General features: G+C 52.2%; 1 protein-coding gene across 26 annotated transcripts in view; it reads right to left on the reverse strand.

The window, feature by feature from the left end:
• Window positions 1-26,624, reverse strand: part of MSI2 (musashi RNA binding protein 2) — a 244,574-nt gene that overhangs the window by 80,680 nt on the left and 137,270 nt on the right. For all 26 annotated transcript variants that reach the window (XR_015260601.1, XR_015260598.1, XR_015260600.1 and 23 more), the window contains exon 7: window positions 15,484-15,532. Coding sequence is in view for 18 of the 26 variants with exons in the window: in XM_086762847.1 (XP_086618973.1) it covers window positions 15,484-15,532 (49 nt within the window). In the remaining 8 variants the exon portion in view is untranslated. The remainder of the gene's footprint in view (window positions 1-15,483; window positions 15,533-26,624) is intronic.

The raw sequence follows: 26,624 nt of genomic DNA on the forward strand, positions 1-26,624 counted from the left end.
CTTATTCCATGTCACCCACTGGCCCAAGCTGTCCCCGCTCACTGTTTCTCCTAGACAAGTTAATAAGATGGAAGGCTCCCCAGGGGCCTCGAGCCAGCAAACATTATCACTTGGAAGCAAGGCAGAAACACTGACACATCGGAAATGACTTCAAGCCTATTAATTACCCTTTCTTCTCTGGCATATCTTTGAGAGAGCGCTTGACAAATTGAAAAGCAGGAGCAATCACCCTTCCCTGCCCCAGACAGAGCCCCCAAACACATCAGCAAGCACAAAACACCCCTCTCCCCTCAAAAAGTAAAAACATTCTTTGCTTTGTTATCAATTAATTCATCAAAAATTAGCAGATCTGCCCTGTCCCATCGTGCCTCCCGTTCCCAGGGGACCAGGAAGGCGGGATGCCGACACGCAGCCCCACGCAGAGCGGGACAGGCTCCGCCGGGGACGGCGCTGGCCGGGGAGCCCCGCGGTCCCATGGGAGCATCGGCACAGCATCCTTCAGAAGAGACGGAAAACCAGCTGCTGCTGCGCCGGGAAAGCAGGTCTTCGTTTGGAGCTTCCCATCACTAATCTCCGCTAACGATCAGACCTGGTACCCCAGATGCACTTTGAAACCTCAGGGAACGTCCCTCAGCCCATTCCTCCCCTCTCTCAAAACTAATTTTAAAATCCTTGCTGGCATAATTGATCCTAATTATTATAAGCATTAGATATTAAATGCACTCCTACACGCAACGCGGCTTCAACTGCGGGCTTTCAGCAAAGTCTATTGTATAAATAAACGACTGGATTTCTTATTCAAGAGCTCCAGATTTGACAGTATTAATTTTGATGCAAAGTAGCCAAGCAAGCCTGATAAAGTCGCTACCCTCCAGTATGGCTTTATTTTTAAGGTGATTTTCATCATTTCTGTTTTTAAAAAAACTCTACAAAATAACTCGAAGAAAAAACTCCGAGCCATTACCTAGAAAACTATCGTTAAATCATTTGTTCATTTTTTATTAGTATCATTGTAATTAAAGAGAATCATATTTCAGAAACGCATCTCCAACAGCACTCACAAGCCCATCCCGCAGCCTATCAATTAGCGTTACAATAACCCCGCTCCCTCGCTGCCGGCGCTATTAGCATTTTGATTGAACGTCTGTTGGAAAGTGACTGGGAACAGAAGATTGTGTTCAGAAAGTAATGTTTCTTTATTCGCTCTCATCGAAGCTTGTCTAGTTGTCTCCAGTTCCTCCTCAAAAGAGACACGACAGTTCCAAAAGCAGTAATTTTGATGCAGGATTATTTTTTCCCTTCCCTGCGCGGTGAGATGGATTGGGTGAGGCTGGACACAAACGCCGCTCAATCACTCGACAGCAGACTGGGGCTCTGCGCTCGACTCTGGCCCCAACGCCCTCGAACACGCACCGCGGGATGGGTACACCCGCGACGAACCCGCCCCAGCGAGGCGGGGAACGCAGACCGCGGGGCCGCGCAAACGGCCTTCCAAGAGTGTAAATAACGATAATTAATAACGCATTAACTACTCAGGGAAGTTTTTGGCTACGGTTATTGCTAACAGTACTGAAGGTAAACGGCAAGACGTTACCTGGTAGCCCGCTGCGCTTTGGGAAGGTATCGCTGCATCGTGGAGAAAGCTAAGCTCGCCAGCCGCAGTAAAGCCCCTAACGAAGGACGGATCTGTAACTAACGTCATTACGGAGGGGAAATGGATGCACTCGGCAAGTACCATGAATTATAAAGACAAGAGTTCATTAAATGTACTATATTAAAATAAAAATGACCTCCCATGTCAGATAGTTCTATTTACTGATACTCCCACCGCCGATGCCCTCCCCAATAGATCGCATACAGCGAGCGCAACCCACAGTCACCCAAACCATTTCAATCACTGGACTTGCTGGGAGCTCACAAGCAGCGCTGGGTCACCACAACCCCGGGGGTCGCTCTTACGGCTCTGAGGGGAAAACAACCCCACCCCACGCTGAGTGACCCCCTCCTGCCTCTCCCCCCACGACGTGATCACCGTCAATCACACTAATGACCAATTTAGCAGGGAGGAAGGAGGGCAGCACGCACCAACTGTTGGCATCACCAGGATGGGGCCGGTACCAGCCCCCGCACGGTGCTCACCACGCACGACGAGCGCACGGGGTGGCGGGGGTCCCAGCTGCGGGGGCTGCGCTGCTGGGGGGCTCAAAGGCCACGGCTGGGCTGGGCCAGGAGATGACCTGGGCCACAGGAGGCAGAGGCCGGCCCCGCCGTGCTTCCTCCCCTTCCTCAGCCTCCCCCAGCGCACCTGCGCGCTGGCGGGGATGGCGTTCCTTTCGGAAGCCGCTCTCCTCCCGGCAGCTCCCGTCTCCGCTGGCAGGCAGCCAGCCGCCTGTAACCGTGTCAGGTAGCAATTTCATTTTTAAAATGCTCTTATCAAAGATTTAAGGTGAAAGATAAGAACAGCACGCTAAATCATCATAAAGGAAACACTGTATAAGGCATGGTATTTTACAAATCAAAACAGTTATCAAAATGAGAAGGTACGAATACAAAAACAAATGGAGCCAGCGCCGAGGAGAGGCAGGGAGGGAGCGCGCTGGATTCGGGAGACATTGATCAAATTTCAGCTTTTCTTGGCAAGTCTCAAAGCCTGCAAAGAACGGGAGCGATGACACTTTCACTGTCATTTTAAAACAGAAATAAAATGCCAGGTAGGTTTATACGTGAGCATGTACACACACACATCTGTACACACACGCTCATTTATACGCCTTTTCACACAGATAGCTCTATAAATATAGATTCATATTTTTCATACCATTACCCACGGCTGCTGGGTGCTTTCATCAAAGTCATCTGACCTGGAAAGCATCTGTTGTTAATACCACTGTTTTATTATTTATCAAATCCATTTCTCCCCAGAATGACTAATTTCATGGGCACAGCTGCTCCCAGCTCCCCTCCGCAGCTGCTCCTTCCCCCGCAGGCAGGCAGGTTCGCGGCCCACCTCCCTTCTCCCGCCACCCTCACGCTGCTCCCGAGCCCCCCGTGTCCCCGGGCCGGGTACCGATCCCGCACTTCGGGCCCGTGCCCCACGAGGGACAACGCCAAACGGGCAGGACAAAACCTGCGCGGCATCGCTGGGACTGGGAGCAGGCTGCTGACGTGCCAGAAAACAAACCCCACACTTCTGTCATCCCATTTTTTTTTGTTTTCCTGCAACTGCAGGGAACTTCCAGAGGCTGGAGGAAAGCAAATGTTTTTGCTTCCACGTGCCTGCAGGCGGGAGCTTGCCAGCAGCGGGGAAGCAAGCCCTCTGCTCCAGGGACGGGCTGGCACCAGAGCAGGGATCTAACTGGAGGGAAAGCGGCGTGGAGAAATGGGAAACTGGCAAAAGCCAGAGCCGCCTCCAGTATCTTTGGGGAATTTTAGCTCATCCCAACTTCCCGTGAGCTGATGGGGGAATATTTGCTGCTACTACTACTATGCTTAAAGCGTATTCTCTTGCCAGGCTGCTCCCTACGGATCCTGCCCTAATTCTGAGTGCGACAAACACGTGTGTTCACGTGTGACCCGTGCCATGGAGGAGGAGGACAGTTTCCATCACCAGAGCCTTGCTGTGATGGGAGCCAACCACCCAACTCTCCAATGACTTACCCCCGCGCCAGCGACGATCCCACCAAGAGCAACAACAGGGAGAGGCCGTGCCACGGCTGAAGCACGAGCCGTGGAGTCAGACCTGGACCCACGCTCAGCGCCAACGGGAGCCGTGGGCAAGCGAGTTCAGCGCCCCGCGCCCCCGATCCCCGCACCTTACTGGGTTCACTGGGACAATGCAGGGCTTCACTCACTACACGCCTCCAACGAGCTCTGAAATCACCCAAGGGAGTGCTGCGTAGGGCGAGTAGTACCGTACCTGTTTGCTCCCAGCCTTCTCCCAAAGCGGAGAAATGAGAAAGCTGTTAGCGTCGATAGGTCTTTTAAAATGCAGAACAATCTGTGAATTATTACAGTAGCTGAAGGTACCCTTTCTGGTCCAGAAAACGCTCAATAAATTAAAAAGCAAAAACCCCACAACCCAAATCCGCCAACCTGCAGTTTTCTGAACGAAGCTGTTTTTCAACTTACTTATTCTATCGGATCCAGCGAAAAAAGTGCCAGATGTTCTTATTTCAGCTTGCATATACAAAAAACATACAGAATAAGCAAACCCACTCCTTGCCAGCACATATTAATCAACCTAATTAAAGAAATCTTCAGTCAAAACTTAATGTTTTGGGAAAACCGCTATCAAGCACATGTAAGAGGGCACCGATGTGAAACGGCTCCCACGAGCTCCGTGAGACACAACCCGCCCGGCGTCACTCTGCACGCCCCGGTGAGCTCAAAGGGTCTCATGTGAAGGGAGGAAAGAAGGGGAAGATGAAATGGTGACAGAATCACTCTTTTCAGAGATGTTTTGTTCTTCCCTTGCCGCTAGCACTGGCGGAAGGGGTGAAGACAGCTACAGAAATCAACCCCGGCCCTTTTCGGCCAAGGAGCGGGAAGGAGCCAGTAAAGCAAAGGGCAGAGCAGGATCAGTGCTTTTCCTCCCAAACAAAGCCACCACTCTGTACCATCTGTTTGAGCCACGGCTCTCCGTCCTCCGCTTGCAGGTATTTGCCACAGGCTCATCAAAGCCAACAGAGAGATGGTGATTTACAGCAGCAAACTGTTTGCCCTTGCAGCTCCTTTTTCTTCAATTCTGGAGCAGGAACCTGGCTCCAAGTGCAGTTCGGGGCTTCCAATTTCCTCCGTCTCTCTGGCGACAGAGCCCCTGAAACGCGGGATACACGGGCACAGCCGAGCCCTCAGACAAGAGCTGCGGGCTGCCGCAGGGCTCTGCGCAGGGAGCGGCCGGACCCGATCCCTCCGGGGGTCTCGGGTCACCATTGCAGACCGGCACAGTGACTCAGGGCAGGGACACGGCGTCCCCACTGCCTGGAGAGCCGGCAGACAGGCGGCTGCAGAGAACTCACGGCCCTGTACTTCTCCTGCTCACAGAAGTCAGCCGGCTCCCTGGGAGCACCAAACGCCGGCAGAGCCCTGCTCCAGCACAGCACAAAACCAGAGCGGTATCAGCAAGCGGTATCAGCAGAAACCGGAGGAAAGCAATGGGCTTTCTTGGCCTGCTTGTCAAGAATATTTGCATCTGTGAAATCCTGAACAGCCTCCCATCGACAAATAACTGCCCGCAACGACGGCTTTCCCTTCCCACAACGACGGCTTTCCCTTCCTGCACGCCCAACCAGCCCCGCGAGATGGCTCCTTCTGCAGGACACCGAGATCCCGGGGCTGGAGCCGCAATGATGCCGGCTCTGCGACCACCAAAATCAGGTGGAAAAGAATTGTGGACGCAGAGTGAATCAAGCTGCAAACGCTGTGGAGAGCGAGACAGCCGCCTGCCTTTACCTGCCAGACAAAGCAGCCGGCAGGCGAGGGTGCAGAGGGGAGCAGGGGACCAGAGCGGCTGGCGAAAGCTGGAGCAGGAGGTGAGGAAGGCTCTGCGGGCCCTGCCCTGAGACCAGCCACAGTGGTACTGCAGCACACGTTTTACACATCTGAGCCAGTAATTTTAACAGCTTCTAATTTGCTAATACAAGAGGACTGATTAGGTGGAATGCATCCACGCAAGAGCTGTAAACCGTTAATTGCAGGGTAGCAATGTTTCCATTTACACACCCCATTGCCAAGCCCTCCTTCAGCAGCAGTCGCCCGAAGCTTTTGCTTCGCAAAAACAATCCTGGGATCAATTTCTGCTGTCCAGGCACAGAGCAGGGCCCGGGCCAGCCGCACGCTCCAGCACCCCGATCCCATCAGCATGGCAGGAACATGCATTCAGGCACCTGCGCAGCTGCACCCTACAGTTCGGACCAGCGCTCCCCACCTCAATTACCAACATTTCAAAGAAAACACCCAGAAAACCAGGACTGCAAGTGGGAATGGCGAAGACGGCAGAGAGGGACGGCGCGGGAGAGCCCGCTCGAGCAGGAGGCTCCAGAGTAAAAGCTTTTCCTTACCCTACCAATGCCATCTGTGTAACCTACTGCTGGATTCCGAGATTCTGGGGACAGGGGTGCGTTACCTGTTTGTTTAAACACATCACCAGGAGGCTCTGCGTACGGCAACGGCCTTGGGAAATTAAAGGCTTGAGCAGCAGCCAGGGCCCGGGTGGGAGCGAAGCGGCAGCTGACGGAGCAGATTTACCGAGGACGCCCCAGGCTCAGGAAGGCAAAGCAGCCCCTTTTCTGGGACACCGAACGGCTCCGGCTCCCGTCTCACAGCCTCTCCAGGATGCTGGGAACGTCCTCCTCACCTTCAGTGAAAGTGCTCAAAAAGCTTTATTGTCAAAACCAGCAGATAGAAAAATAAATAAATAAATAAATATTTAAATAAAAAGCACTGCCCCCCAATGCATATTCGAGAAGATTCACCCCAGTCTGCTTTCAGCGATCCGCGGGGAAATGAAAACAACACACCAGGGAGCGAAAGCTGCGCCGGGTGTCGCAATATTTTCATATCACATTTTTGGGCATGGGCACACTGCGAGTTGCTGCCTGTTTTCTCAAGGTCACCAGGCTGATTTTAATTCTGCTCGCTGTATTAAGAGTGGCTGTCTATGTAAATGTTGCATTTTGTTCTCCTCCTGTTTCTGGCCTTTCCTCAATTAACATTTTCAAACAGTCCCACAAGACTGGAAGCTCTACCTGCTAATCACTCCGCTCCTGCACTCTGGGAAGCAAAAGGGTTTTGGTTTCATCAGCTGAGCAGATTCATAAGCAAGAACTTATTCACGGCATTTAGGGTTTCTTTCTGTTCACAGATCATCAGGATTTTCGCTAATTTATCTGTCACTCAAACTGGCTGCTCAGCAGTGACAATAAAGACGCAAACCAAAGTTATATCAAAATGACCTCACCGTCTTCTCAATGCAGCTTCAGCCGGGAAGATTCTGTTGCCTGTTTCTAACAGGAGCTCTCATCCCAGCAGCGCTCACGCATACCAACTTTCTACAAGTGTGAAGAGAATTATTAGAACTAGTTTTTAAAGGTTCTTAAATATTCACACAACTCTTGCTTCACGTTTCCTGCAGAACCTTTCAGAGACAGAAAGGCTCGACCGACGCACTTTGCGCTCTCCGATACGACTGCAGCCTAACTGCGTTCACTTATCGATACTGTTCAGTTCCAGGTGAGCGGGACGATTTTTCTTTTTAAGACAGTGACTGTTACCTGCGGGTCTCCAGGAAGGAAACGCTCAGGTTTCTGCTCGCAGTCCAGCCTGCGTCGAGCCCCAGATGCCACGGAGAGACCTCCTGTGAGACCAGCACTGCCATCTCCCACCTTGGGGTGTCTCCGCTTTCCCACCCGACGCATTGGGATAGCAGCCTGTGGTGATCTGCAGAGCCATCATTTACTACATCCCAGGAATTTCAGAAAGGCTGACTGACATTTGAAAAGCTATTTAATACCTTCCGTTTAGAGGTGCCACAGAAAACGCTAAATTTCCTGCAGGTTTTGTGCTCTGGCTGCGACCCTGCTGCCGTTTCCATGGCGGGAATGGGAGCAGGACTGTCTCCTGTGTTTGCTAGCGCCTGACACCCACCCCGCAGGGCTGTCGGTGGCCCCGCGCTGGCCATCGGGGATGCCTGCCGTCACCTCGCCTCCGCGCCAGCCAACACCCAGGCTGAGCCCTTCACTCAGCCGCTCCTCGTCTCTACCTGTATGAGCGCTGATCGAAAGGAGGCTGGATAAGTCAGGAAGGTCAAACACATCTAGCTGCGTAGGGCTCGCTCTCTGCGGAGAGGGAATTTAATAATTTATTTACACGTGTTAGCTATGAAGACAAGATACAAATGAGTTTTACACACCTACTGTCCTTTACAACTCGCTTTTAAGCTGCTATTTACCTTAAAGTCTGTAACTGGAGACTTCCAAACTAATTGCTGGGCCATGTTTGCAACCTTTACTGGAGGTTGGCAGGTTTTGTTTTCCTTATTATTATTATTGCATTTGTTTGTTAAACAAGAAAATAAAAACGTCAAGCCATCTCCCAAGCGCTGCTGGCAAGCCCAGCCTCTCCTCTTCTTCAGAGGAAGCATTTGCAGACAGCTCTTCCTTCGGTGCGTCCCGGCCACGGCAGCTGTGTGCTCTTTCTCCTCCTCTGGATGCAATTTTCATCACCGGTATAAAATTAAGCAATAAGGAATGACAGACAGTGCACAGCCGGGCAATCACTCCAAGCCTCAGGTGGCGTTATTCGGTGTGAGGCTGGGGCAGAATGACTGTAACCACGCGAGACGTTCAATAATTGCCTTGAAAAGCGTGGCCAGGAGCCTTATTTTCTATTCCGAAATGGAGTCTACTGGGATGGAGGGCTCGTACTGGCTTAAGCGCGTTTATTTTCACACTTTGCATAAGGTGCCCTGGTGCAGCAGCAATAGGCACTGGCCAGGAAATTAGAGGACAAGGGAGACGGATCTGGGAATTGGCAGGTCTTCCTCTTGGTTTTGCGTTTATTAACACCGAAGCAGGGAGCAGCACCAAGCCCGTCGAGCTCGGGGCCACCAGCAAGCCGCCGCATGAAAGCCACCACCCCAGCAGCGGCTGTCACCCAGGCCCGCATGGGTAACTCGCAGTCCCCACCGCCCGACGCAGAGGCTAACGGGGAGAAATTGGTACCAAGCAGGAAACTGGTGGGACGTGGCCACCCAGCCCCAGGAGCAGGGCTGACACCAGGAGCCCCCTCCCCACGCTCTGTCGCACCAGCCACAGCCTTCCCAAATCCCGCCCTGGCTCCGGCCGGGACGGAGGCAAACACACAACACAAAGCAGAGATGTGAATGTCGCTCCTCAGCGGTGTGGCCGTTAATGTGTTTTACGACATGAATATTTATAAGTGAGGATGTAATATTAAAAACATACACATATGAAATATTAACACGGCACATGTCATCGCTGCAATCCAAATAGATAGGTGTGAGTGATGGCATTACCGCTCAGCCATCGCCGCTTCCACCGACAGCTCTGTAAATGGTAAATAACATTAACTAATGAATCCTCACAGCCCTCGTGTGAAGTTTTGAAGCAAATATTTGATTATAAAGGACTCAAAACCCCTGTCTGCAGTTCCTCCTCCCTCTGTCAGAAGATAAACACCCTTCATCTCCACACATCAAGGGTTAAAGTCTCTCCGTGCTGCAAACCCCAGGTCCCTGGGATGAATTTCACCGGCTAGGGAGCGGTGAGGCCGCACGAGCGAGCACTTCCCTCCAAACAGCCGTGCTCTCCGGAGCCCCATTTATGAAGCGATAAACGCGACAGGGGAATAAAAGCCCGCTCATCTAGGAAAGCAACAACAATACCACCACCTCCACTTGTATCTTAGGGCACACTCCGCATCCAAAGCTCTTCAAGCACTTTATGACCTAAAAAAACCACCACCACCGTGTTCGTGGATGCTTTTCCAAAATCCTGTGGGTCAAACCTGGCCAAACAGCACTCTCCCTTCAGTCCCATCCTTCTGAAAGCAATGTTATTGTGACGAGGCAAAGGCTCCCTCCGAGCCGTCCTCAAAACACACGGTGCTCTTGCTAGACGGCTGCCAAGAAAAGCTGCGCTGAAAATGACCAAATTAGGCAATTATTTCTATATATTTTAAATACTCTTTACTCAAAACTGCCTGGGGATGTATTTTTAAATGCACATGACCTTGCCTTACTTGAGGGAGATGGCAATAAACAAAGAATTGCAGCAACTCTTAATTATATTTATATCTCATCTATAAAAACGTCAATTATAACTTCAGAGGTCAACTACAAACCCGAGGCTTTGGCAGGCGGACAGAAAGCAAAAGGCTATTTTTCTCCCAAGAACAGCACTATCCTTCGCCAAGGCAGAGGCGAGATCCCACTGACACCACCGCTCCTGTCTCTTTCCAGTAAACACAGCTATTATCAGCTGCTGCCACCCGGACAATGACTTTTACGCACTGAAATCTGCCAGATGCGGATGGCGCGAACACGAAGCACGGCCCTCGCGTTGCCCCCCGAGAGCGGAGAACACAGAAGGGCATGGCAGACTCTGTGCTCCTGCGAGGGGCACAGGCACGAGTCTTTCAGTCTCAATTCTGCAGTTTCAGAGCAAACCCCAAACCTCTCCTCCCAGCAGCACACCGCTCTCCACATGGCCACAGAGCTCCCAGGCCCCACGAGAAGGTCGCTGCGACGGCACGCAGGGTGCGGGAGTCTTGGTGGGCGGCCCCGGGCGCTCGGGAAGCACCCCGGGGGGCTCAGCCCCGCGTCACTCCGAGCTGCAGGGACGCTCGCCCGCGGTCTGGCCCCTCACACACATCCGGAGGTACCAGCCACTTCCTCGCAGGGCCGGGAAACAATGGGGAGCTCTGCAGCCACTGCACAACTCCAGCTCGTTTTAAAGCTCTGCCGCGATGGGTGCCCGCCTGCTGGAGATGTTTTAACCTCAAACACATCGGACATTGTCTGCATCGCAGACAGCCTGCCTTTCTTTAATTTTGTTTAGTTTTAAGATTAAAGAAGTCCAAATCACATGCTGTCACTTCCATCCTCTCTCCCCTGCCATTCCTAACCGTGCGAGAGAGCGTATTGATATGAAAATAACTCTGGGGGCTGGATGGCTTTGAAAACCATACAGTGTTACAGTCAATACCAGCAATTACAGCTCGGGGGATTCAGTCACTCAACATCTTTCCTTGTCTTTCTGCAAGTTCAAGACGCGGGACTGACACGATGCACGCCATGGACGGCTTCTGGAGCAGTCCTGGCTACAGGCGAGCACGAAACAAGTACTCGCTGGTGGAGAGCACTCGATGCTATGATCAGGAGCATCCCATCGTGATAACTAACCCACACACCACCTTCTTGACTCATCTCTGCCCTCATGCCTAACAGGAGCTGCCAAACAATTTTTTCAGAGGACACTCCATCCACTGCGTTTTCCTTCCCACAAACCATACACAGCCTGGGAAGGGCTGAGCCCGCACCCCTCGCTCCAGACACCTCTCATGTCACCCTTCCTTCCTCCCTGCTCCTACGCAGTCCATCACATATGGGGTTTTTTCCTCAGCCTTCCTGGACACAACAAACAAGCCTCCCACTGCTGAGATCTGGGGATCGCCCAGCACAAAGGCAAGGCAGCTGCCCCGTCCAGCTCCAGCTGCTGGATGCGCTCCGCAGCAAATCCGTATGCTTCCGAGAGTCCCTGCCACCGTGAAGTCAGAAGGACATCATCATCTTGCCAGGCTCCCTCCAGCCCCACAGATCAATAACTAATGCTGAACTCCAGATTTTATCTGCACTTTGCAAGGGTAACTAAATAACACCACCTTTTTTTTTTTCCTTCCCAATTACCAAATCCTTTCACGACTGACGCAGCGATTTTCACCTCTATGAAATTTTAGGCAGTGAAGAAAGCGATGGAAGTGATCTTCAGAGAGTCTGGAGAGCTTCCATGTGTGGTTCTGCTCCCTGTACAGAAGTGCAGAAGTACAGTACAGGGTACAGAAACAGAGGATTACCAATACTTTCCTTCCAAAAAGAAACGGCATCCTAACTAAGCCGACCCAGAGATACCTGCCTTCTAAGTGCAGTTCATTGCCCACCATCACAACCAAGCGGCCAAGCCAGAAAGAGAAGCCTCGCAGGAAGAAACTGCATCCCAGTGAAGCCAGGCATGGTTTTACCTCCAATTCTCCAACCACTAACCGCTCCTTCTATTAAACGCTCACAGATTGTGTAGCCTGCCTTCAACACGGCTAGACAGAGGCGTGAAATGCAATAGCTCTGAGTCTGATTTTCCTTAGAGAACATCCAGAACAGCTGGACATCAAAAAAGAAAAAGACAACAGCAGAGACCACAAGGCGGTTAGCTTGATGATATTTTTAAGGTTATGAAAGTTATGTGCTCTGCTGGCAAGGCACTAAGCTTTTTTTTGGGGTGGGGTTTTCAAGCCTTCCCAAGGTATTAATAAAACCGTTCAGTGACGAGCAGCTTTGAACATCCCTCTTACTCTGCCTGGTTGAACCTGTGCGTTCCCACCAACTAACGGGTGCTGGTCCAACGCCACGCGTGCGGGCGAGTCGCACACCACCAGCGCACGCACACGAGCCACACGCATACACACGTGCCAGAATTATGTCAACAAATATTCTGCATTTGCTTGCAAGGAAATTCATCTCTCCTCCTAGCAGCAGGGAGTGAATTCTAATACATTCCCCTTCCCTTGCCTACGCTGATTGTTCTAGGCAGAGACTAACGACAGCAAACCACAGCGGATATTTTATCTGCCATTTCTCCTTCCCTTGGCTAATTTGAAGATACAGATTGCAGCCCGCCAGTGGTTTTAAGAACTGCCATTAACACTGTTGCTGCACGCTACTGCATTTTAAACACGCTTCCAACACAATCAGAACGTCACCATTCGTAAAATCAGGGGCAAATTTATAAACAATCGATGCGGCAGAACTCGCTTTGGCACAACAGCCACTAGCCAGTTCATTAGCCTGATTAGCCGTCGCTACCTGTACGGAGAAGGAACAATGCCTGAAAAGACTAGATAAATTCGAGCGTGAAGCTGACTCTCTGCCCCTGCCTTTTACACTCGTTTCCTCCTTCCACCCATGCCTGGCGCCAGTACAGCCCCAGAGCTCAGACTTCCCTGCCCCAGCAGCCGCTCCAGCCGCCCCAGCACAGCCCCTCGGCACCGGCCGGGCTTCACCCAGTCGCAGGAGTCTGGGCTGATCCTGGGAAACGAGCAGCACTGTCCTTCACCCAGCAAAGGGGTGCACCTGCTCCCCGGGAACCAGCCTCGCAAGCAGAGCCGACCCTCCGGGTGCCAGGGAACTATTTGCCAGGAGCAGGGAAGGGGGTCCAGCCCACCCTGCCCCTGGGCGGCACAAGCAAGCGGGACAGACCCGGGTGCAGAGCACGCAGGAGGCGCGGGTAACATCACCTCCACCCAACAGCACTCAGAGTCTGCTTTTGGTTCTTCTGGGCTCTCAGTTCCTCCCCCTTAGATCTCACCCAGGAGCTTACAGAAGGATGCTAACGCAAAGAGAAACGTTACAGCTTGCACATAGAAAAAACATGCTGTGAGAAAAATTAACCAATGAAATAAATTAACAGGATTCCTCAAGGGAAAAAAAGGAAGACCTGTTGCCTCTGGTCTTCAACACACACTGTGTGGAAAAAGCCCTTTGTGGGAAAAACAAGAGGTTTCACAGCAGCTAAGGTGCCCCTGCAATCTGCTGCTCTCAACTTCAGCAGTCACAGACCTTGTCTCCAGCCAAGACTGGGAAAGATGCTTTTGAAGGAGGAGCCATCCCCTGGGGCTCATCGCTTGGGTTCACGCCGGACAGCAGGGCCCCCCAGCGCGCGACTCCCACTTCCCCGAAGAGCTCAGCAAAGCTGAACCAGAGCTGTCTGAGCAGAGCTCAGCACAGCCGAGCACAAACGCCAGCGCTTCCCAGTGCCCTCGCGCCTCGCAGAGTGCTGACAGCAGCACAGCGCCACGGGCGCGGACGGCGCAGGGATCACCTTGAGCTACGCGGGAAGAGGTGAGCGTCCTGCCTGCAGGAAGCAAAGGAAGGACTAACACAGCACTGCTCTATTTTTACTGTCTCTGCAGAAAACAAGGAATATAAGCGAAGCAGGCAGAAGACTGGCTGGAGCACGTTCACAGGGGCCACATCTGCTGAGCACGTGCCTCGCTGGGACCAGAGCCCCCGGAACTCCCTGAGCCCAGCCGCCAGCAGACCAGGTCAGAGCGGGGACGTGGGCCCTTGTGTCCAGCACAAAACCCACCACACAGCGCAGCTCTTTATGCAACAAACAACGTGGCAAGCTCCTGAATGCAGAAGGGTATTTATGGCCCAGTTAAGGGTGGTTGCAAAGGGAAGGGTGGAAAATTTCATGGATACAAGAGGAAGTTGTCAGGGGTGGAACTTTCCAAACCACACACCGGTTGTGAACACTTCGTTCCTGTTACAGAACTGATGGGCACCGCCTGCTCACATGCCTTCCCTGGCTCTGAAGGGCTTATCTTCCCAAGCGAGCCTTCTGTGCACTGCTGCTGAGTTTTCCAGGGTACTGCCAATCTTCTTTCCGAGAGGGATCAGTGCTGGGGAGGGAACTGCTGGAGGGAGGGAACGTTATCCCGGAGGTTTGCCTGACTCACCCAGCCATCCGCATGCACCAAGTTGCTTGTTAAGGCAAATATCAGAGCAGCGAATAACTCAGCGCTGGGAGGTCAGGTTTTCAGATGAAGACAGCAGCGGTCAAGCACGCTGGGCTGCTCCCCTCTCCCATTCTGGGGCTCCCATCGCTGCCTGGCCGGGCGCAGGCTCCTCTCCACCTTTCGGCAGCCTCCCTCAGCAAACGGGCTGCGCACACCGCTCCAGGGAGCTGACAGATTTGTGGCTGAGACAATAACCGTATCAATCGAGCGAGCCCCCACAAAGAGCACACCAACGCGGCCGGAGCGCGCAGGGCAAACCGCAGCCCTCGGGGCTGCACGTCCACGCAGTCGCACGGGGGCAGAAGCCACAAGCCACGCTGGCTTCCTGCGCTGCCTCCAAACACGCGCTGTGTTAAAGCAGGGAGACCGATGGCACAAAATCGATCTCGTTCGGAGCAAAGGGCAGAGGGTCTCGGAGCCTGTCCGCAGCGCAGCTCCTGTGCCATGTTCACCCGCTGAACAGAGTGGCTGCCAGGCCGCTCTGCCTGGAGCTGGGTGTCTCTGCAGCAGCGATAAAGTGAACCGCTCGCCGAGAGACAGAGGAGCATCATTCATTTCCACTGAAAGGAATGGCCATAACATCAAAATAATCCCCAGCTCATTTTCACAGAACCGTACAAGCAATGATGAAACCTTGTCTCTCTGTGAAATATGTGGAGGGAAATTCCTCTTCTGGAGACCCTGCTTATTCTGAGCTACCAGCACTGGAGGACGAGCGGTCCTCAGCTTCAAAACTCCAGCACGCCTGAAACCCCAGCGGAGGGGTTTAGCATCTTAATTTCCTGGTGTTCTAAGCTTAATTGGCCTTACGCCCAACTGAATCTAATGCCAGCCACCTTGGTACGAACCCTCGGCTTCCCTGCAGCCTCACCACACACGGCTCCCTGGGCTTCACTGTCTCCTGGCAGCGGTCCTCCCAAAGGTAACTCAGTAGACTGACCAGGAAAGTCATCTCTAACAAGAAAATTCACGAGATGTGCAGCATCACATGCCAAACAGCCTTTCCTCCGCAGCGTCTGCAGGACAGAGGGAGCCATCCCAAACAAACGGCTCTGCTGGTTTACCACCACTGGATTTGGCCAGAGGGTCATCATGTTGACACTGATTTTTGGCTGTGCTCACCATGCAGAAGCTGTCACAAAATGGGATGTCCGAGCTGCCGTTCTCTCTTACCTCTATGCCTGTTGGTCGTCTTGTCAAACATAAGCATGGCGTCCTCTACCTGCAAGAGAGAAGAGGGGAGATGCCTGCTTTAACAAACCAGCTGCACCGGTCACGAAGGCACGACAGACAGACGGGGAAGGGGTGACGAGGGCAGGAGCGGCCTCAGCCTGGGGACAAACGATGCATCAGATCTCCTTGCTTTTGCTCAGAGTCATCTCTTCCTTTTGGAGATCTGCTGCTTTCAACCCACATCCTAGCTGATGTTTGATCCTAAAGTGGAAAAGCAAACATTAGAAGTTCTGTTGCCCTAAAAAGCCAAATATCTAAGGAGCTCTTCCATCTCCCATCGGTGCCTGGCTGTGCCTCACCTCAGCCTTTTTCCCTTTTGCAGGGAGATAAGGAAGGGCCAGGAGAGGAGTCGGGGATGCAAATCAAGCCCGTGACTTCTCCAAATTAGAGTCACTGTCTTGGCTGAGAATTAGGAGGTTTCGAGAAGTATAAGCAGGGTAAAATCTGGTCAGCCAAGAAAGGTATTCAGAGGTTTTCAAAGGCCTTTTGAAAAGCTGGAGGAAAGAGGGGAGAGGGAGGAGGGAGAAAGTTTAATTCGCATCAGGCTTGGCATTTCCACTTCAGAAGAGAGATGACTGATGAAACGTATTGAAGTGCAACCAAATTGCTTTCAACTTTCATTACTATTTGCATGATTTATTCCACCTCCGTTTAATCTGTGCAGCCACACCTAAAATTTTACACTTATTTTGGAAGGATGTTGTGCCAGGGTTTATTTTCCAGCGTTATCACATATTAAACTGTTGCTCAGAGGCTGCAGGAGCTGGGGCAGGTCGGTCTCACGCGCTGCAGGAAATGTCCTGCGCAATCCTTCTGAAAAGAAATTACAGACTCGCTCTGCCCCACTTTAAACTAGAGGCTGATGAAAACCTGTATCACCGCTAAACGGCAGAGGACGTTGGGGGAAGGGAGAAGATCTGTAAAGAAAGGTTTTATTCTTTAAAGGACTCCACTGGTTATCTGTGGGGGTGGGATTTTTGTTTGTTTGGGGTTTTAGTTTTTTTTTTTCCCCACAGTAATTTTTATGGTATTTCCATGTTCCTATATTCTGGCTTGCTATAAAGGATTTATTTTAGGAAAAGTGATTTATTTACAATGCAGTTACACGCTCTCCTCACCCTACACAGTGCCACCAAAGGGTCTACCTTTCACCCCAACGCCAGCTTTGTGCGACTTCTTCCTCTCTGCCAACGCGTCCGCGCAGCAGCCCAAGCCAGGGAACCGCTCCAGCTTGACATGAACCGTGCTTTCTCTTCCAGGATAGTTTTAACTCGGATCTGTTTCCCAGCACGGCCAAACCGGGGCTCATGCTGACGCAAGGGACGGGCTGCTGCAGCAGCACCTCATGGGAAGGTGGGACCGCTTTCGGTAGCCGTGCCAGCTTCTGCTGCCTTACTGTGGTCCTGGAATTACAGCAGGATTTGAAAGCTGCCGCCTGGAGAAAACCCACGGTTCAGGGAGTACAGTTTGACTGCAGTCCTCGTATGCAGGGGAGCACACATCCAGCCTGCCTGTGTGCAGAACTACCATCTCGGTCTTAGCTGAGTGGAGACATACTTTGGGAAGGCGCTAAAAACACAGCTTGAACCTCTCAGCTACGGGACTGAGTATGTTCCAGGATACAGCAGAAAAACGCAGTGCAGCAAGACCTTACACTACGCTTAAACTCATCTAAAAAACCGTCTCTGGGTAACTTGCTCTTAACTTTTTCAAAGCGATTTGCAAAATGTGCTAGCGATGGCCTGAGATGGTGGAGAGCAGCACGGTTCCTCGATACCCATCTTGAGAAAGACCTAAAGATGCTGATGCACTGAAAAATCCAAACCACATTAAGCACGGAGCCATTTGTCCTGCTGTCTTCTTCTGCAGGGAAGAAAACTTGCAAGTGTGAGTAATACAAGAAGGCAGATAAGGACAGAGCTCCCCTTCACCCTACCACCACCGCTTATCTCTGCTCCAGGGTTACGTTTGCACAGCAATCTTTATTTTTCATTCTCAGAGGTCCTGACCTCACTGGAACCAAAAATTACATGTTGCACCTAATGCTGTTTCCTAGAACATCGCGGCTTCCTCTGCCTCGTCCCCGCGAGTGTGCTGACCACCCTTTTGTCCCCATGCCAGTCGTTGTCGCAGAAGCTTTAACGTGCGTTTCTTCCAGTGCAACCTTTCTGCCTCCAGCCCCACACCAAGCCCAGAGAGGTCTCGGCATGCAGCAGCACAGCCCCCATCACCAAGGGCAGCCCCTCTGTCCCCCAACCCGGCGGCTGCTGCCGTGCACAGGCTCTCCCGACCGCAACCACGCATTTCAAAATGACACCTCCTCCCGCAAGAACAGGAATTACCAGGGACTTGCTGTTCATAGTGCTGTTAGGAGGAGAAGAGGCATTTTGCACAGCTGTATCTCAGCCTGAATTCTCCTGAGCAGGCTGAAGCCTGAGCTGAGGGGTGCAAAACCCTCTCTTGGGCCCAGCTGCGGCCGGCAGCACAGCCACCACGGGTCTGAACATCTTGTGCCACCTCCTCCTGCTCCTCCAAGTGCTGCCAGGAGAGAGGAGGGACAGGTCCTGGCACGGGAGCAGGCACCGCAAGGGGTGCGGGGGCTCTGGGTCCAGCTCCTGGTCACTGGGGTTCTGCCGTGGTCGCCTCTCCCACCCGTATGACGTGACATGTTCATCTCGCCCACCAGACTGCCACCGTGCCGGCTGGTACCCCAATACCGCGGGGAGCGCGGATGCCCCGGCGCCGGGCGCTCCAGCCCCCCGAGCTGCGGTACCTGCTCCTGGGATCAGAGCCAGGCGTGCTGTTGCCTGCGAAAGGGTCGGCCCCGCCGGCTCGAACCAGAGAGCCTGGAAGGGGTGAAGTGGCCCCGCAGCCGAGTTTCAGATGTGGACCAAGCACGGTGTAAGGAAAAATAATCAGTGGGGTGTTCTTTACGCCAGCTGGTGCCCTTTCAGCAACGCCTAATTGGTTATCTTTTCTGTTTCCTAAGGTCAGAACATTTTATCTCCGTCTCTGCCCTTTCTGAGCTTACCCCACCCCGTGTTATTTTTCAGGGCAGCCATTGTGACAGAAGAATAGCCGCTCTCCTCCACAGGCCGGGGACACAATGAGACTTCTTGAAGCCTCCTGAATAGATAAAGCGCAACGGCAAAAGGAAAATTCTATTAACGCCTTGCAAAATAAAACATCTAAGAGCCGGGTAGACAGGCACGAGAAGAAAATCAATATGGAGAGGGCAGCGCGCTTCGAAAAAACTTTTCACCAGTTGCAAAAAGGTGGTGAGGGCATGGGAGGGAGGGGAGAAAGAAACTTGTTAATTCAGAAACCCCATCAATGGTATGGAAATCTGGCAGAACAGCAAGAACTGAAACTGGAAGAATTTGAATATACAAAGGGCTGAATAGAATGAGAAAACCGCACTGCCTCTCACACACAGCCTGTTTCTCACGGGTCTCTGTGAATCAAACACAAGCGGCTTGTTCAAGTTTTCATCAAGGAGAAAGAAGGGACGCAGCCAAGGTAACCGGCAGTAAACCCTGTAGTAAGCAAATTGATCCCTATTTCAGGGGAAGGGAAAAAAAACCAACCCACAGATGAAACTCAAGCAGATTCAGTAGCTGTGACCGGCCAGAAGTTAACCCTCTCCTCCAGCCCGGGGTTCCCTTGCTGGCCTAGGATTTTAAAGATGCTTGAACAGCGAGTTTTCCAGTTCTCAACTCAAGACATGCAAGTAGCACCTCGCTTACAAAAGAGAAGAAAACAGGACTGGAAGAGGGAACGGCACCTGCAAGGCTCGGCCTGCCCACCCACCACCCACCGCCAGCAGCTGCAGAAGCGGCTGCCGTGAGCACGTTCTCCGGGCACGGCGAAAATCCACACAGCGGCGAAGAGCTGAACGTCCCAGCACGGGGGTAAGACGCTGAGCCACGTCCCTCCTAGCGCACTCCCAAAGCACCTGGCAAGCCAAAAATTTCCACCTCTTTTGAGATGTAGCGTGGCTCAATATGGAGGCTTAAAGGAGCAGATTAATCTGAACTAATTAACAGCATGACATGAGAACATATTACAAAATGAGCACAGTCTTAGCACTTAAGATAAATAAAGAAAAAGAAGAAAGAGGGACTTGCCAGATAACATCAGTCACAAACGGACAGTTAAGCCCAACAGACTTCTCCTCTGTCCCAGCACACCCCACACACACCCCATTTAGACCCAGTTTCTTATATAAAGCCTAACTAATGGGCTTTAGTTTATTTAACTTTTTTTTAACCCACTTGGGGCTCTGAGAAAAGGAAGGGCTACACCACTTCTTTAATCGCTGCCTGGAAGGAGGAACAGGAGAGAATAGGAGGGAAGAAAAAAACCTGGAGGAGCCAACGGCTTTAATAATCCTAACAGTTCCCAGGGTTATTTAAAATATGCCCAACCAGTTCACAAAAGGCTCCACAGAGATAAATGTATTTGATTTTCTTCCACTTTAATGGAGGCATACATTTAAAGCAACAAAACCAGGGTGACCTAAATAAAGTGACTATTAATTGCACTCGGAAAGGCTCTGAATTTAACGCAACCGATCCAGCCCGGCACGGGAACACACAATATTCGCCTTTCATTCCTCCCACTTCAGGATTTTCAGCTCCTCTCTTTTCCGCGAGGCGGACCTGAGCAGAGATGATCAAACCCGGCGCCAGCCCAGCGCCGCTCACGCCGTAATGAACGCGCTGAGCCTCTGCAAAGGCCAGCAGCCACTCACTAAGCTTCTGGGGGGAGTGCTCCAGATACAGGAGCCAAGAAAGCCAAGACGACAAGACAAGGTTGTTTTCTGGAAAACTTTGTGCCTCGTCTGGTATTTCTACACCCGCGCGGTGTCTGCTCGGACCAGCAAACCCAAGGTGTGGGCCATGTACACGCAGCTCGTAAAGCCGCCGTGTATTTACGGGGTGCCTGCACGCGCACCCAGGAGAAGCAACAGCCACTCTTTCACATTTCTCACATTTCCAAGCTCTCTTTTTTCCATTTGAATCGACTCTGCTCACTGAGTAAAACCTCCACGGGGAAACTACAGACTTCTGTAACCACACCATATGGACACACAGCGGTCTTTATGCCTCACGCTCTTCTCCATCCAGCCCAGAAAGCCTTTCCTGATCCAAAACCTGGCTTTCCGACACGTCCAGAGCAGGTCGAGGTGTTCATGTGTTCCCCTCGGGTGTCCCCTGGGGACGGGGCTGTTTGTTCCTAACACTCCCGACCAGATCTGGTGCTATGTTCTCTGTCCCTTCAAGGCAAAGAAGAATTAAGGCAGACAAATGAAATAACACGCTGCAATCGACCACTGTGGCAACTCAGACCAGGTCCTAGAGAGAAAAGAAATCATATGAGGACGACATTCAGCTGCACGCAGCCGGGCTGTGTTTCCACCTGCTCTGTCCCCGATCTGTGAACTTTGCGGGTCCATCGCTTCTTAGGTCTCCCAAGAAAAGTGTGTTGGATATTCTGGTCTAATTCCTCAAATCATTTAGGCACACCGCACAACTCCAACAATATTTTGCTTTCTGAAGCAGAAAAACCTCTTGGCTGCTGGTAAACTGTCAGGTGCGATTATTTTAAATGCACATGTGAAATCTAAGCGCCGGCATCGCGGCTCTGCAGATTTACAGCCTCTCCCCACATAAATTAAGACAAATGCATATCGCACGCTAGACAGTTAGAAAAACGGTTCCCCCACACCAGGCCTCGGGGTTTGATTGCAAGGGAATTAAACAAAGAAACAAACGCTTTAACCTTTCTCCTTCTCTCTGTCAAACACACCCCCGGGAAACCTCGCTCATCGCCCAGGCGCCTTCACTGGCACCGCGTCCCAGCACGGTTGACCACATGGGACCACAGGGTCCCCATTCCACCACCCCACCATGCTCAAGGGCTCCACTCCCGCGCCAACCTGGATGGCTGCCATCGTGGCCAACGTGCGAACCGGGGGCCGAATGCACGAACCACTCCAGCTTCACTAGGTAGCCCCGGCTTGTGGCCGCGTGGCGAGAGATCGATATCCTCCATGGATCGGGTACAATTTGCGTAGTGCTCCCAGGGGGCTGGAGACACATGGAGAGGTCCCTCGCTGAGCGCTTCCCAGCGCGCCGCAGGGATGACTTCCCAACCGAGGGCTGACATATTATGCACCAGGATAATCATCAATGCCATACTGCGTAAGAACAAATTCCAGTGCTAGCAATCTTTCCCCCCAGCAGTCAAGTCTTTAAAAAGTCTTCTTCAGCAATTATAGCTAATAAAACGACAATTTTATTCAACACACACATATCATTGTAACTAATTTTGCTCCATCAGGGCTGAAATTAAAACAGTCATTCAATCACGTTAATCTCAGGGCTCGCTCACCAGCCGTGACATGGCAAAGAGCATCCCAAATGCTTGCCAAAAAGCACAGTGGCTACTCTGGGACTTCAAAATGCTCCTGCAAAACACCAGCACATTACTCAACGCTTACTCCACCAAGGGGGATGTTAGAATGACTAATGCTCTCCAGAAAAAACAGCTTTCCACAGCAGGACAAATTAAAGATTACTCCACAGACGATTTCTCATTAATTCCTTCTCTGGCATTAATAATATAAAGTATTGATGAAAGCAAGGCTCTTTGCCACTCTCAGATCAAGTTTAAAACTACATGAGGACTCCTGGAGTGTTCCTTTGACCACCTGTCTTGGCTGAGAACTTCCCTCGTCCCCACCAGATTTCCAGCACACGTCAGCTAACACCACCAAGTGGGAAGACAAAGTTCGTGCAAAAAAAAACCACAACCCGACCAACCAAACAACTCCAAAATATAAAGACAGTTCTCCCTCTGGCATCAGGGGCTGCTGTGCCACTACAGCGAGCCGGCAGTGAAAACAGGAAGGAAAAGAAGCAAGGGCAGCGCCAGTAAGATGGTGTACCATCAGCTTGGGTTGGTAACGACCTCCACCCAGCAGAACGGCTGGCGTTGTACAAACTCAGACATTTCTCCAACAGGCACGGCACACCTATGCAGCCAGGCCCACGGGCAGAGAGGCACAGGGGTCCTTGCACGAAAAGGGGATGCAGAACAGACCCACTAACATGGAGGCATCAGTAATGACGCATCATCCACCCGGGCACTGGCAGCTCCTCTCTCCAGAAGAGGTGGCCCTCATCTCCCAGTCAGCTGCAGCACGTGGTCCTTCGGGGATGCCTTTCGCAATGGAAATCAAGCTGAAAACAGCGACACAGCCAAGCAAAACCACCCCAGTGCTGCCCTCTCCTTGGCCGCAGGGCACGTACGTTTGCTGTGCTTTTATGGAGACAGAGTGGGCTGCCTCCGTCAGAGCGAAGCAAGCCTTGGGCCAGGTCCCATCTCCGCAATCAAGGCCTGCAGTCAGGTCTAATTGCCCAGAACAATTTATGCCCGCCAGCACACGGGCGGCTGTCCCCTGGGTCTCCTCAGCTTGATAGGAAAAGAGGTTCCAGCGCTGCATTTCTGAAACAGAGGAAGAGAGTCAGAGGAACCGCCACCGAGCCCGCGTCTCCAAGAGCTGGCAGGAGCCAGCGAGACGTCCCCGATCCTCCTGCCCCTCTCCCAGGCCAGCAGCACTGCAGCTGCAGTTCAGCGCTCTGAGATCCTGGAGGAAAAGGGCACAGAGGGAACACGCTACCACCCTGCAGCAAGAACCTGAGACTCGACTCCCGCGGTCACTAACAACAGACACAAACCCCAAAAGATGGGCTAAGAGCGGCTCGCTTGATGCTGCACTACATACTGCCCTGCATTGACGGAGATTTGCACCAAAGTTAAAATTTTGCCATGGAAGAGCAGCGTCTTTTGCTAAAGCCACTTCAGTGCGTGTTAAAAAGCAGGAGGAGCATATTCTGATCTCATTCGGTCCGAAGCTGGTGTTCAATCACAGAGCTCCCACTGCCGCCCTTCATCGGCGAGGCAAGAACAGGATCTGGTTCAAAACATCTGCTGGAGAGCCTCCAACCTCCCTTACAAACATTTAATTCACCCCGCCTCAACACATCTTTGTGTTTTACCCATCTGACAGACAGGGAAGAGGGTGGGACTCAAAGAGCACTCAAGCTGCCGGCAGTTCAAAGCAGCCCGTATGCGGCCCCACGCCAGCCGCCATCCTGGAGACCTTGGCCTTCGGCTCCCTGCAGCAGGAGATCTCGCCATCTATTCAAGATGTCCTGTCTCCCTGTACACGTGTACATGCACATAGCACACACTATTTTCTACAAATCCCCCCAACAACTGAGTAACTCTGGATAAGCCTTTGCTTGCAAGATCCACAAACAAACGAAGAACCCCAGCTCCATCCACCCTGCTCCAGCCCCGACCACTCACTAGCTGCCTGAAGGAGTCATCACCAGATAAAAACCCAGGACAAACACACACAAATGGTACTTTTTAAATGCAGGCACAGTAATTTTAAAATACTCTCCTTGGCGCTCACACGAGAGCCATCAGGGTTTACATGTGTAAGCTTCCGCCGCTGAAATGCAGGAGAACTTTTGCTCTCCTGAAAGCAAACGCCAAGAGCTCCGCGTAACCACATCACTCGAGATGAACCGTAAATACACCAAATATCACGGCACAACCGCGAGAGCAAACAGCACCCAAGTTCATCTCGGCTCCTTTACCCCAACGGGTGCTCTCAGGCCGAGCCTCCCCGTCTGGTGAAACGCCCCGAAGGGGCTGCGGGCAGGGAAAGGGCCGCTCTCTGGCACGCCGGCAGCCGTGCCGCTGCGGGGGCACCAGAGGAACACTGCTTCTTCAGCACTTCAGCCAGCCAGGTGCAAGGCAGTTCGTGATTTTACTGTCACGGAACATTAGCTGCCGTCAGCAGAAATAATTCTTCCTCCCTTCACCGTGCTCGTCTGCATATTAGCCCCACCAAGTTGCAATCTGTTTTCTTTTCCAAGCAGCACTCAAAGAGGTGCTGCCCGTTAGGCCCAGCCAGCACAGATTTTGGAAACCAGGGACCTGTCACAACTCCAGCCGGAGGAGAGGCAGCTCCTGGTGAACACGTGTGTGCGCACACGGACAGCCGACGTCTATCCCCCTTTCTCTCCTGACGGGCTTTAGCTAAACTGGGCAACACCATGGCCTGCAAAGCCAGGGGTCTGGCTTCTGAGAGGACTTGCTTTGGGAAGTTGAAGGCCAGGTTGGAGGGGGCTCTGAGCAACCTGATTTGGTTGGAGATGTCCCTGCTCCTTGCAGGGGGTTGGACTGGGTGGGCTTTAACACTCCCTTCCAACCCTAACCATTCTGTGATTCTATGATTTTAACAAATTTAAACATCCGTCCTCCTTTCTCGACTGCAGGAAGAGGGACATTGTCATTTAATTGAATGACGCAGGATGTGGCTCCCAGGCTGGAAGGGCACAAGGCATTTCCATACAAGAAACTCCCATTTCACAGCTGTAGAGCCAGTGAAAGCCCAAGCTGACTTGGACCTGGACCCCTCCACGGGCCACCCTCCTGCTTGAGCCATACAGGCAGGCAGAGGACACCTGCAGTGGTTCTTTTCCTGAAAAAAGGGTGTTGACATGCACAGTGACATCCCATCAAAGTCGTGCAAGGGACAGCGCTGGGCCATCACCAAACTCTGCAGCAAACACCCCATCAGAAGCCTTCGCCTGCTCCCCCTGAAGCCTGAGAGCTTGAATCTGACTCCCTGCACATGACACCAGGCACTGAGGCTGCTGGCCGCTGCCAGAGCCCCTCTCACCCACGGCGCGCGATGCTGAGCTGATGCAAGCGTGGGCTCCAGCAGCCCCAGCCGGCGGCCGTGGCCTCCAGCTTCCCCCAGCAGCCCTCAGCTTTGGGCAGGGTCCAGCCCGCTCCAGGGCCCCGCACGAGCAGGACCCGGCATCGCCCAGAACAAACACAGCTACAACCTGAAGGAGCCCCGAATGTTTGTGGAGCACTTGCAGGCCCCTGGACGAAGTGTGCTACATACAGGGTGAAGTCTTCTCTCTCCAAACCCCACATTCTCTCTGTTGACCCAACAGTAAAACACGAGCAGTGGGTTTGTTTACTGCAAACGTGCCAAGTAACGAGATGCAGAGAGACCATTAAAAGCCACACGCCAGAACGAGCACCAGGAGCCATCTTCCTGAACATCGAAGTGCAACACACAGGACTCAACTCACATGGCGACCGCTTCAGGAACAACCCCTAACAAATGGAAATTACCGGTAAGCGCAGCTCCATTTCAAGCACACGGTTAAAGCCCAGTTCAGTCCCTCCCTTGCAGCGTGGTCCCACCGCAGGCCAGACACAGGCACACGGACCTGACGGGAGACATCCCGCGCCAAGGAACGGGATCGAGTTTAAAGAGCTTCCTGCTGCCCCCTGTAAATACCTGCTGAATAAGTGCGGAGATAAGACAAGTATTGTGTTACTGTATTTCCTGATGCATGAAGGGCTTTTTTATTGCCCAGAGTTTAAAAAAAAAAAAAAAAAAGTATGAACAATTGCCACAGTCAGCTTCAGCACAAGGCTCAGCTGCAAAGTGAAAGTGCAGTTTATTAGCAAAGAAAAGCTCATCTAGTTTCCCTTGACTGTAATGAAAAAAAGTTTCATTTTATGTCCTGCTAGATCCTTTTTCCTTTTATTGTTCTTTTCATACACTGACTTGCATATTAAAGAATATTTTTTTCCAGGGCTATTTCTTCTTAGCAGAACTCTCCTCCCTTGTCCTTCAAAGCCAAATCAAACACAGCTCATGTCTCTACATCTGGGGATTTTTTAATTTACGCAAAAACCACTCACAACCCAGACCCCTGCTGTAACGAGCGCTGCAGGATGCTGCACTGAAGAAAGGTGCCGAATGGCCGGCTCAAGGGCCTGAGCCCGCTCTCCGCCCCAGGGCTTCGCAGCAGAGGGGCGGAGGCAGCTGGGCGAGCTCTGCCAGCGCCGCTCGCGCCCAAGTCCCTGACCGCTGCACAGGCTGCGGACAAGGCGGGGATTCTGACAACTGTACTCAGACCAAACTCATCACACTGATGATTTATGACACTTTGCTCTCACAGTCTCCTTGG

Source organism: Chlamydotis macqueenii, chromosome 19 (genome assembly GCF_036417535.1).
Source record: "Chlamydotis macqueenii isolate bChlMac1 chromosome 19, bChlMac1.mat, whole genome shotgun sequence".
Taxonomy (NCBI): Eukaryota; Metazoa; Chordata; class Aves; order Otidiformes; family Otididae; genus Chlamydotis; species Chlamydotis macqueenii.